This window comes from Cherax quadricarinatus, chromosome 51 (genome assembly GCF_038502225.1).
Source record: "Cherax quadricarinatus isolate ZL_2023a chromosome 51, ASM3850222v1, whole genome shotgun sequence".
Classification (NCBI taxonomy): domain Eukaryota; kingdom Metazoa; phylum Arthropoda; class Malacostraca; order Decapoda; family Parastacidae; genus Cherax; species Cherax quadricarinatus.
Genome location: NC_091342.1, coordinates 6,007,173 through 6,019,664, shown reverse-complemented (window position 1 = coordinate 6,019,664; position 12,492 = coordinate 6,007,173). Strand labels below are relative to the sequence as shown.

The window sequence follows — 12,492 nt, the reverse complement described above, 5'->3', positions numbered from 1 at the left end:
AGGTACCTGGGTATTAGTCGACTAGTGTGGGTCACATCCTTGGGACAAAATTGACCTAATTTGCCTGAAATGCTATGCATAACAAGGGGCTTTCTATATAATAGTGTGTCATTAATGTCAGTTAGGCTTGTATACCTTGTAGAAATAAAAATTATTATTATTATTATTATTAACTCAGGGTTATACCTATGCTATGTAAAGATAAATTTGTCATAATTTTATTCTGTGAAAATTAATACACCTGTCTATTTTTATGAGTATAGTGAACCTCTCTTAACCCTTTCAGGGTCCGTCCCGTAGATCTACGGCTTTATGTTCAGGGTCCAAACCGTAGATCTACGCCATGAGCTCGGCTCTCACTGATAAACTGTGAGTGGTAAATTTGGGCCTAGATATGAGAGAATACATCTATGTGGTATGTGTGCACCACATAAAACAAATCCTGCAGCACACTGTGTATAATGAGAGAAAAAAACTGAGACCGTGATTTTCGATTAAAACAGCAACTTTGCAGTGTTTTTTTGTATGTTTTCTTATAGTTGTATTTGTGATTTCTTGGTCTCATTTGATAGAATGGAAGACATATTACAGAAATAGAGATGATTTTGATTGGTTTTAGCACTGGAAATGGCTTGAAACTGAGCTCAAAGTAGTGGAAATGTTAAATTTTTGCCGATGTTCAAGAGTAAACAAACGACCTCACATGTCTAATACACGTCAGCTGGTGGGTCTAATATACATTCACAAATGTGATGATATTTATACAATTATTACAATATTGCAGAACAGTAAATCTTCTATTTTTTGGTGTGAATAAAAATTCATTATGTGAATAAAAAATCAAAATGAATTTATTTGTAAAGCATCAAAACCTAACTAATGAACAGAGGAAATGTTAGTTTAGTGCCAGGAATACCTACATTGTTTATTCTGGACCCTGTTTTGAAACTGGAATATTTTGAACTTTGTGTTAAATTGGCCAAATTACGAATTTCCGATCACTTTATTTTCTAGTTGAAACAGTTGACTTGGCGATTTCTTGTGCTCAATCGATAGAATAGAAGTAATACTAGTGAAATAGCTAAGAATTTGGTTGACTAGAATAATGTAATTGGCCTAAAATGGGAGTAAAAATCGGCAAAATCGCCGATTCGTAAATATCGCTGACACATCAAAATTCGCAAGAGCATAATTTCGTCAATTTTCTATCAAATTTCGTACTCTTTGTTTTATTACCTTCACAAAAAGATTCTCTACCATTTCATAAGAAAAAATAATTTTTTTTTTTTTTTTGAAAACTCTTGGACACTGGGGCACCACTTCAGATTTTGGCCTTGGACCCTGAAAGGGTTAAGTGGAAAAGAATCTTTCTTGTGTAAGCCATGCTTGTCATAAAAGGCAACTAAAATGCTGGGGTCAAGGGGCTACATGTCAAAAGAAAACATATCGTTTTACTTTTTAGGTCACCCTCTCCAGGCATACCCTGTCTCAGTGGGAGATAGTAAGTGCTTTAAAAAAATGAACCTGTCTTCATCAGTATAAGCTAAAACTTGTGATTCATGTATGTAAACCAACATGGAATATTTATTTGGAACCATTAAGAGCTGTATTCTGTATTATTGAGTTACAATATAAACCTTACATATTTTCTTTCTTTCTTTCAACACACCAGCCGTATCCCACCGAGGCGGGGTGGCCCAAAAGGAAAAATGAAAGTTTCTCCTTTTACATTTAGTAATATATACAGGAGAAGGGGTTACTAGCCCCTTGCTCCTGGCATTTTAGTCGCCTCTTACAACACGCATGGCTTATGGAGGAAGAGTTCTGTTCCACTTCCCCATGGAGGTAAGAGGAAATAAACAAGAACAAGGGTTGGAGAGAGGGGGTAAAGGAGGTTTTGTGGGTAAGGGGCTTGGACTTCCAGCAAGCGTGCGTGAGCGTGTTAGATAGGAGTGAATGGAGACGAATGGTACTTGGGACCTGACGATCTGTTGGAGTGTGAGCAGGGTAATATTTAGTGAAGGGATTCAGGGAAACCGGTTATTTTCATATAGTCGGACTTGAGTCCTGGAAATGGGAAGTACAATGCCTGCACTTTAAAGGAGGGGTTTGGGATATTGGCAGTTTGGAGGGATATGTTGTGTATCTTTATATGTGTATGCTTCTAGACTGTTGTATTCTGAGCACCTCTGCAAAAACAGTGATAATGTGCAAGTGTGGTGAAAGTGTTGAATGATGATGAAAGTATTTTCTTTTTGGGGATTTTCTTTCTTTTTTGGGTCACCCTGCCTCGGTGGGAGACGGCCGACTTGTTGAAAAAAAAAAAAAAAAAAAAAAAAGAACTAGTAAGAAAATAGAAGAAAACCCAGCGGGGTGTGTATATATATATGCTTGTACATGTATATGGATGTGAAGCTTGGGTGGTAAATGCAGCAGCGAGGAGACGGTTGGAGGCAGTGGAGATGTCCTGTCTAAGGGCAATGTGTGGTGTAAATATTATGCAGAAAATTCGGAGTGTGGAAATTAGGAGAAGGTGTGGAGTTAATAAAAGCATTAGTCAGGGGGCAGAAGAGGGGTTGTTGAGGTGGTTTGGTCATTTAGAGAGAATGGATCAAAGTGGAATGACATGGAAAGCATATAAATCTATAGGGGAAGGAAAGAGGGGTGGGGGTCGTCCTCGAAAGGGTTGGAAAGAGGGGGTAAAGGAGGTTTTGTGGGCGAGGGGCTTGGACTTCCAGCAAGCGTGCATGAGCGTGTTGGATAGGTGTGAATGGAGACGAATGATACTTGGGACCTGACGATCTGTTGGAGTGTGAGCAGGGTAATGTTTAGTGAAGGGATTCATGGAAACCGGTTATTTTCATATAGTCGGACTTGAGTCCTGGAAATGGGAAGTACAATGCCTGCACTTTAAAGGAGTGGTTTGGGATATTGGCAGTTTGGAGGGATATGTTGTTTATCTTTATACGTATATGCTTCTAAGCTGTTGTATTCTGAGCACCTCTGCAAAAGCAGTGATAATGTGTGAGTGTGGTGAAAGTGTTGAATGATGATGAAAGTATTTTCTTTTTGGGGATTTTCTTTCTTTTTTGGGTCACCTTGCCTCGGTGGGAGACGACCGACTTGTTGAAAAAAAAAAAAAAAAAAAAAACATGTATGTGTAGTGTGACCTAAGTGTAAGTAGAAGTAGCAAGGCGTACCTGAAACCTTGCATGTTTATGAGACAGAAAAATGGACACCAGCAATCCTACCATCATGTAAAACAATTACAGGCTTTCGTTTTACACTCACTTGGCAGGACGGTAGTACTTCCCTGGGTGGTTGCTGTCTACCAACCTACTACCTAGGATACCTTACATATACAGTATAAATATAATGCCTCTTTCTGAAAGATGATTGTAGCATTTATTTATTTATTTATTTTTTTAACAAGTCGGCCTTCTCCCACCGAGGCAGGGTGACCCAAAAAGAAAGAAAATCCCCAAAAAGAAAATACTTTCATCATCATTCAACACTTTCACCTCACTCACACATAATCATTGTTTTTGCAGAGGTGCTCAGAATACAACAGTTTAGAAGCATACACATATAAAGATACACAACATATCCCTCCAAACTGCCAATATCCCAAACCCCTCCTTTAAAGTGCAGGCATTGTACTTCCCATTTCCAGGACTCAAGTCCGGCTATATAAAAATAACCGGTTTCCCTGAATCCCTTCACTAAATATTACCCTGCTCACACTCCAACAGCTCGTCAGGTCCTAAAGACCATTCGTCTCCATTCACTCCTATCTGACGCGCTCACGCACACTTGCTGGAAGTCCAAGCCCCTCGCCCAGAAAACCTCCTTTACCCCCTCCCTCCAACCTTTTTGAGGACAACCCCTACCCCGCCTTCCTTCCCCTACAGATTTATACGCCCTCCATATCATTCTACTTTGATCCATTCTCTCTAAATGACCAAACCACCTCAACAACCCCTCTTCAGCCCTCTGATTAATACTTTTATTAACTCCACACCTTCTCCTAATTTCCACACTCTGAATTTTCTGCATAATATTTACACAACACATTACTCTTAGACAGGACATCTCCACTGCCTCCAACTGCCTCCTCGCTGCAGCATTTACAACCCAAACTTCACACCCATATAAGAGTGTTGGTAGTACTACTATAGTTTCATATATTCCCTTCTTTGCCTCCATAGATAATGTTTTTTGTCTCCACTTATACCTCAACGCACCACTTGCCCTTTTTCCTTCATCAATTCTATGATTAACCTCATCCTTCATAAATCTATTCTCTAACACGTTCAACTCCCAAATATCTGAAAACATTCACTTCTTTCATACTCCTCCTCCCCAATTTGATATCCAATTTTTCTTTATCTAAATCATTTGATACCCTCATCACCTTACTCTTTTCTATGTTCACTTTCAACTTTCTACCTTTACACACACTCCCAAACTTGTCCACTAACCTTTGCAATTTTTCTTTAGAATCTTCCCTAAGCACAGTATCATAAGCAAAAAGTAACTGTGTCAGTTCCCATTTTGTATTTGATTCCCCATAATTTATTTATCTGTTTCTAATACCTGTTGAGAAATTGGGAGTATTGTGTCTTTTAATATAAACTGAGCGTAAATTAATAAATGCATTGTTTATTCCTGTCAGATCATTTCCATGTCTGAAAAGTTATTTTATGCTATCCGAGGCCGTGCATTTGTCAAGCATGCATTGAATGCTGCAGAGTCTGGAAAACTACCCAGTGTATCATCACTTACTCTGGTAAATATTAAATGTTACTTGTAATGAACCCAAATAGCTTACTACCTAATAAAGTACACTACTGTATAGCAATTCCAAAGTGTATAAGATTGGTGTCCAGTGTTGAGGCATCAGATTGCAACACTCCTTCCTCATTTTCAGAGTGCAAAACTCAAGTCTGACCGGCCAATTTCCTTGAATCCCTTAACCCTTAAACGGTCCAAATGTATATTATTTTTTTATTATTATTTTTTTTTATTATCACACCGGCCGATTCCCACCAAGGCAGGGTGGCCCGAAAAAGAAAAACTTTCACCATCATTCACTCCATCACTGTCTTGCCAGAAGGGTGCTTTACACTACAGTTTTTAAACTGCAACATTAACACCCCTCCTTCAGAGTGCAGGCACTGTACTTCCCATCTCCAGGACTCAAGTCCGGCCTGCCGGTTTCCCTGAATCCCTTCATAAATGTTACTTTGCTCACACTCCAACAGCACGTCAAGTATTAAAAACCATTTGTCTCCATTCACTCCTATCAAACACGCTCAAGCATGCCTGCTGGAAGTCCAAGCCCCTCGCACACAAAACCTCCTTTACCCCCTCCCTCCAACCCTTCCTAGGCCGACCCCTACCCCGCCTTCCTTCCACTACAGACTGATACACTCTTGAAGTCATTCTGTTTCGCTCCATTCTCTCTACATGTCCGAACCACCTCAACAACCCTTCCTCAGCCCTCTGGACAACAGTTTTGGTAATCCCGCACCTCCTCCTAACTTCCAAACTACGAATTCTCTGCATTATATTCACACCACACATTGCCCTCAGACATGACATCTCCACTGCCTCCAGCCTTCTCCTCGCTGCAACATTCATCACCCACGCTTCACACCCATATAAGAGCGTTGGTAAAACTATACTCTCATACATTCCCCTCTTTGCCTCCAAGGACAAAGTTCTTTGTCTCCACAGACTCCTAAGTGCACCACTCACTCTTTTTCCCTCATCAATTCTATGATTCACCTCATCTTTCATAGACCCATCCGCTGACACGTCCACTCCCAAATATCTGAATACGTTCACCTCCTCCATACTCTCTCCCTCCAATCTGATATTCAATCTTTCATCACCTAATCTTTTTGTTATCCTCATAACCTTACTCTTTCCTGTATTCACCTTTAATTTTCTTCTTTTGCACACCCTACCAAATTCATCCACCAATCTCTGCAACTTCTCTTCAGAATCTCCCAAGAGCACAGTGTCATCAGCAAATGTATATACTATACGTTTTTTCAACATTTGAAAGTATGTAAAAAAATGTACATCATCTTTTTTTTTTTTTGCATTTGAAAATGTGTAAAAAAACTTTTATCTACTTTTTTTTTTTTTTTATATTTGAAAATATGTAAAAAAACAGATCTACTTTTGGAGCACTACGGATTTGAACGTCGATCTATTTGGACCATTTAAGGGTTAACAGATATTACATTGCTCACAATTATTTTCAATGCTATTTCTAATTATTCTTTGCTTTACTACTGAACCCCCTTTCATCCCATCTCCAATTTATTGATCCTCTTCATTCACCTTTTATACTCTTTCTATATGATCAAATCATCTCATCAAATCTACTTTTTGTGTTATTCCTTTTATACCCTTGGTGAAAAACAAGAGGATTTTTATGGGCAAAAAAACTTTTTCTCACAAAATGGAAAATGGTCATGATGACACTATTTGTTGGATCAATTGCTCCCCATAACCATGAAAAAATCTGGTATATACAGCTTTCATGGAAGGATATGGGAATTTTTATAAGATAAATGTACCGTAAAAGACAGGGAAGAATCAGACGAGAGAAAACAGCCTTATATCATGCTAAAATGGTCCTTTTTTGTGTTTTCAAGTGCTTATTCTTAAGTAGCATCAAAAATAGTTCAAATGGGGTGTTTCTTTTTTTGGTTATGTTTAGTTATTTTTCATAATTTATGGTTATTTTTCCTAATTTTTAGTTATTTCTCATATTTTTTGGTAATTTTTTGTTGTTTTTAATAACTTTCAGTTATTTTTCACAATTTTTAGTTATTTTTCATGATTTTTAGTTAATTTCTCTAATATATTTATTTGTTTATTTATTTATTTTATGTCTTTGCAAACAGTACATTAAGATTTTATATTTACAATAGTGGGTTGCAATACAAAGGGAGCCTCTGTTATGCCTAGGCATTATGGGCCAACTTAACATTATTGGCTTACAGACTACTTAACACTAAGGATTTTATCATAGTTGTACAGTAGGACAGTAATTATTTCATAGTTGAACAGTAGATTATTAATTATAAGTGAATTAAATTTGTATAAGACAAAGGATATATTCATATAGTCTAAAATGCTTTTTGTGAAAACAGTGGTTCAATATAGTCTTAATGAAAATATTAGCTTCCTCTGTTAGGCATTACAGGGAAAGGAGGGCCTTATATGATGCTAAAATGATCTGATTTTACAGTTTTAAGTGTATATTCTGAATCAGCATAGAAAATAGTACCCCTGGTGTGGTTTTAAGGAATTTTGAAAATGCAGCTGAGAATGGCGATTTTTGGGGTGAAAAACCTTTCTCTCTCAGTATGGAAAATGGTCATGATGACACTGTTTGTTGGATCAATTGCTCCCCACAAACATGAAAAAATATGGTATATACAGCTTTCATGGAAGGTTATGAGTTATATTTTCATGTGTATTTTATTAAAGTTTTCAGTTCTGCAATATTTATGTTCCACATTGATGCTGATTGTCAGAATATTAAGAGGTAACAGATTAACAGAGGAAATAGACATGAGGATAACTTAGAAGAAATATTTGCTTCCCTAAATGTTTGTTGCTCACCTGAAATTATTACAAAATGGTAATTTTATTTTGCTCTTTCAGTGTTAATGTAAAGTATATGGAATCTTAATTTTTCAGGGTGTAGAAAGAAAGACAAGTGTTCGTCAGACCTTAATTTCTCAGGAGTTGTCAGCCTATGTGGCGCAAGAGCTGAATATCCAACAAGAAGAGGTATGGTGGTAGTGATTTAACCTAATTTGAGAGTTGTCACAGTGTTGGTTATCTAAATTTGTGTAAATCCACCATTAATAATTTTTATCAGGAGGGAACACCAAACTCATAGGGAATGGGGGTTCCTTGGATCAAGAGCCTCTCACTGATAGGATAATCCTTCCAAAAAGCACATACAGTGGTACCTCGAGTTATGAAATTAATTCGTTCCAGAAGGCTGTTCGAGTGCCGATACCGAACGAATTTGTTCCCATAAGGAATAATGTAAATTAGATTAGGCCGTTTCAGACCCCCAAAAATACACTTACAAAAGCACTTACAAAAATACACTTACATAATTGTTCGAGTTAGGAGCTGTTCGAAACTCGAGGTACCACTGTACTGGTATTGTATATTTTCCTCAATGTACTTATGAATAGTGTACAGTTAATAACCAAGTAGATAAGACATATTATTTGTGTGCTTTTACCTATAACTTTTTTTTTTACAGGCTAGAGAACTGTTGCACAAAGACTTAAAAACAAAATTTGGAGTAAATAACATAAAGAGGGTGTTGAACCTTCTGTTTGATTTTGGCTTTACCCGGGAACAGGTAAGTTTCATGCTTTGTGATCTGAGTTTTTTGTATTACCTTATGATCCATTCCTGTGTTCCAGGTATTTGACCAGTTGTTTGGGGTTGCATCCAGAGCCTTTATTCTCTGGTGCTTGTATGTATTATTATATTCACAAAAATGTGCTAAAATTGTATTGGTCATAGAGCTTGTTGGTTGTAACATTTGATTGAAGTTAATTTTACCTTTTTTGTCACACCATTCTTACATTATCAGTGCTTGTCTTTAAATTGCCTCTTCCTTTACTTTCCAGCTTGTATATCCCTCCCATCCTTACCACTTGTGGTGCTCTTCCTAGTAATGTCCCAACAAGAGTTTTAACAAAACTATTGAGACCTTTGATTCAGTGCTGGCTGTGCTGCATTTTCAGCAGATAACAAAAAAAGTAAACTTTTACTGCCTCCTTGTTTATTCTGACATTTCGTAATTCAGAATCTACTGTTTTCTCAGTGTGATTGTCCTTCTCTGAGTATTTTTCAATACTAGCTCAGCATGTGAGACCACAGGAAGCACTGTTGACCTGAGTCAATGACCATGAAGCTGTTGTTTAATCAAATTGCATTTGGGCTTCTGGACATCTTCCCTTCATTGTTCTTGGTTATGGGAAAGTGTAGTCCCATGAATGTGTATTGGTAAAACATGACCTTCTCATGGAGAGGTATTCAGTGTGGCTGCATAAATTTTTTAAGTCATGCTGACTGTTGATAGAATGTTCAGTCCATCAGAGAGCATGCCAATTTAGTTTTGTTCCTCTTCTTTAATGCACTGACTGGCTTACCCTGTCTGTTCTCACCCAAAGTTTCAACTTTAATGACGATTTACCATTACTCATAACCGACACTGCTTTAATATTAAGCACCAACTGGTTTCATCCTTTTTGCCCATTTGCTTACTGCTCATCACTCGTACATTGCTGATTAACCAAAAAATAAAAAAAAAAGCACAATACCGTGACTGGAACAATACACAAATAAACTACACGTAGGAGACAGAAACTTATGATGATGTCATAAGTTTCTTTCTCCTGTGTGTGGAAATAATTTAATGACAGTAGTATGCATGTTTCTGCTGAAGTTGTTCAAGATTAGCGATTTCTTTGTAATATAACACAATATTTGTAATGTGAACAATACAGTAGTCTACCCTCATATCCATATCCATGGGGGATGTATTCCAAGACCTATCATGGATATCAGAAATCGCGGGTAGTAGCAAACCCTATACAGCCTCTCCTCACTTAATGGCAGAGTTCCGTTCCTAAGACTACGTTGGAAAACGAATTTGTCACTAAGCAAGGAGCAAACTTTAATGGTAGTGCCTTTGTGTCATCCATCTTTGATATTGTTGTAATGTCACCTTTGCACCATTTATAACATTTTTAGTATATGTAATTTTAAACATTTATGTAGTAGTCTACCGTATATTGTAATAAACAGAATAGAGGAAATCAGCTCTAATATACATTATTTATGTATGCATATTAGTCAGGCCATCGTAAGCCTGAGTCGTTTGTAAACTAGTATGTTGCTAAGTGAGGAGAGGCTGTATATAAGTCGTTTTTTGTTGACATACATATCTATGATAAAGTTTAATTGATAAATTACACAAAATAAGTGGAGAATTAGTACTTTTTCACTGATGAAGCACTTCATGGCTTAGGCTTTGAAGAACTGCCACCATCACTACTTTTGCATTTTGGGGCCATTATTAAGCAAAATTAAGGAGGGGTGTTAATGTTGCAGTTTTATACTGTAGTGTCAGCGCACCTCTGGCAAGACAGTAATGGAGTGAATGATGAAAATTTTTCTTTTATGAGCCACCCTACCTTGGTGGGAAACAGCCAGTGTGTTAATAAAAATAAATTTTCAGACCACGGTAAACCATGGATAAGAAAGCACCAAAACCGAATCCGCGGATACGGGGGTTCTACTGTAGCGTTTTCACTATGCTGAGAGCTAAAAAATTAAATTTGTATTCTGTTAAAGACTTTTAAATTTTCCCCTGATAGACTTACAATAGCTACAGTAGACTGCCTAATATTAGACATGTTTTATACTGGATTCAAAATATTGTATTTTGAAGCAACTCATTGCAAACTTTTTTTTTCTTCAGGTAATAAATGGTACAATAGTACTGAATTTTGAACATAGTATAGTTGAGCAAGGTCTGCGAGAGTTTCCTTCAAGGCCAGAGACTCAACCCTTTGATGAATGGATGGAGAATCCATTGGTGCTTCACCTCTTGGCCTACTGTATCAAAAAAGATGTTCCTCACCTTGATGTATCTATAAAAAGATAGAATGACTTTACCATATGGGAAGTTATGTATAAATGTTTTATATATATATATATATATAAGTTGTTCATCTTTGTATCCTTACCCTGTAAACCGTTGTCCTGTTGAAGAATAAAACCTGTGAAGAAAAATTATGCACAGTACCTGGAGTAGTAAGGGGCCTTAATTCCACTGATTGACTGACTTCTGCTTCAGAAACAGTGCAGTGCACCTTCCACTTCCAGAGAGATTGAGGTTAGTAATGCATGTCCTGAACACACAACTTACAGATTTTAAGAAGGGAAAAATTACTTGTAAGTAAATACAGTATCACTCCAAACCTGTCTTCTAAAGGATACATAGAACACAGACAACTGTTAGGCTTACAAACAAAAATCAGAAATCTAGAAAGAGTTTCAAGATATCTTAGGCCTGGTCATGGAATGGGCCACAGGGGCATTGACCTCGGTCACCCTCCAGGTATACACCTTCCAGGTACATCTGTGTCCCATAACTATGAAAGTAGATCACCCTTTTGTTGGGAAGAGTCCTTGAATTGTACTTCAATGACTGCTATATCCCAAGCCCTTCAAGGATGCCTTGATGAAAGTATAGGGCTCTTAGTATGAGGAAACAGAACTGACCTCTCCTTTCTTCGATCAAATGTGATCCTTCCATTGTTCATGTGCTGCACGATTTCTATAGGTTTAGTGCTCCCCCTGCCTGTGAATGTAATAATACATTCCAAGCACAGAAACCATTGAGGCAGAACAAAGAATTGTCTTTGATATTATAAGTTAAATAATATGTAAATTTTTCAGTGTTGTACGGTCCCTGTGGGTTCAATACTTTTTTCATAAACAGAATATACCAAGGAAATAATGGTAATATATGTATATCAGTGGTATACAATACTGATCAGTTGATGAATACTTATATACAAAGTAGACTGTGTATGGATAGATATTAGGCGACTACCAGACAAACGATGAATATGGGGTGAATACCACTAATAGGGTGAATATGGGGTGACTAACCTGCACAAGATGAATATGGGGTAACTACCACCCAGTATGAATATGGGGTGACTACTATCCAAATCATGAATATGGGGGGTGACTGCCACCCAGGATGAATATGGGGGTGACTGCCATTGACAGGATGAATATGGGGTGACTGCTACTGATAGGATGGATATTGGGTGACTGTTACTCAGGATTAATATAGGGTAATTGCCACCCAGGATGAATATGGAGTGACTGCCACCCAAATGATGAATATGGGGTAACTACCACCCATATGATGAATATGGGGTAACTACCACCCATATGATGAATATGGGGTGACTACCACCCATATGATGAATATGGGGTAACTACCACCCACATGATGAATATGGGGTGACTACCACCCATATGATGAATATGGGGTGACTACCACCCATATGATGAATATGGGGTGACTACCACCCATATGAATATGGGGTAACTACCACCCATATGATGAATATGGGGTGACTACCACCCATATGATGAATATGGCCCGGGTTCGATTCCCGGCGGGTGGAAACATTTTGACACGTTTCCTTACACCTGTTGTCCTGTTCACCTAGCAGCAAATAGGTACCTGGGTGTTAGTCGACTGGTGTGGGTCGCATCCTGGGGGACAAGATTAAGGACCCCAATGGAAATAAGTTAGACAGTCCTCAATGACGCACTGACTTTCTTGGGTTATCCTGGGTGGCTAACCCTCCGGGGTTAAAAATCCGAACGATATCTTATCTTATC

General features: G+C 37.8%; 1 protein-coding gene across 3 annotated transcripts in view; it reads left to right on the top strand.

The window, feature by feature from the left end:
* The window catches only part of LOC128705687 (uncharacterized), a 30,550-nt gene extending 19,756 nt beyond the window's left edge, over window positions 1-10,794 (top strand). For 2 of the 3 annotated variants that reach the window (XM_070095727.1, XM_070095726.1), the window contains exons 10-13: window positions 4,676-4,789; window positions 7,726-7,818; window positions 8,309-8,410; window positions 10,544-10,794. In XM_070095727.1, the coding sequence (XP_069951828.1) occupies window positions 4,676-4,789; window positions 7,726-7,818; window positions 8,309-8,410; window positions 10,544-10,729 (495 nt within the window). In that variant the 3' untranslated portion in view covers window positions 10,730-10,794. The remainder of the gene's footprint in view (window positions 1-4,675; window positions 4,790-7,725; window positions 7,819-8,308; window positions 8,411-10,543) is intronic. The other variant, XM_070095728.1, reaches the window with a different exon arrangement.
* Window positions 10,795-12,492: the final 1,698 nt, after the last annotated feature.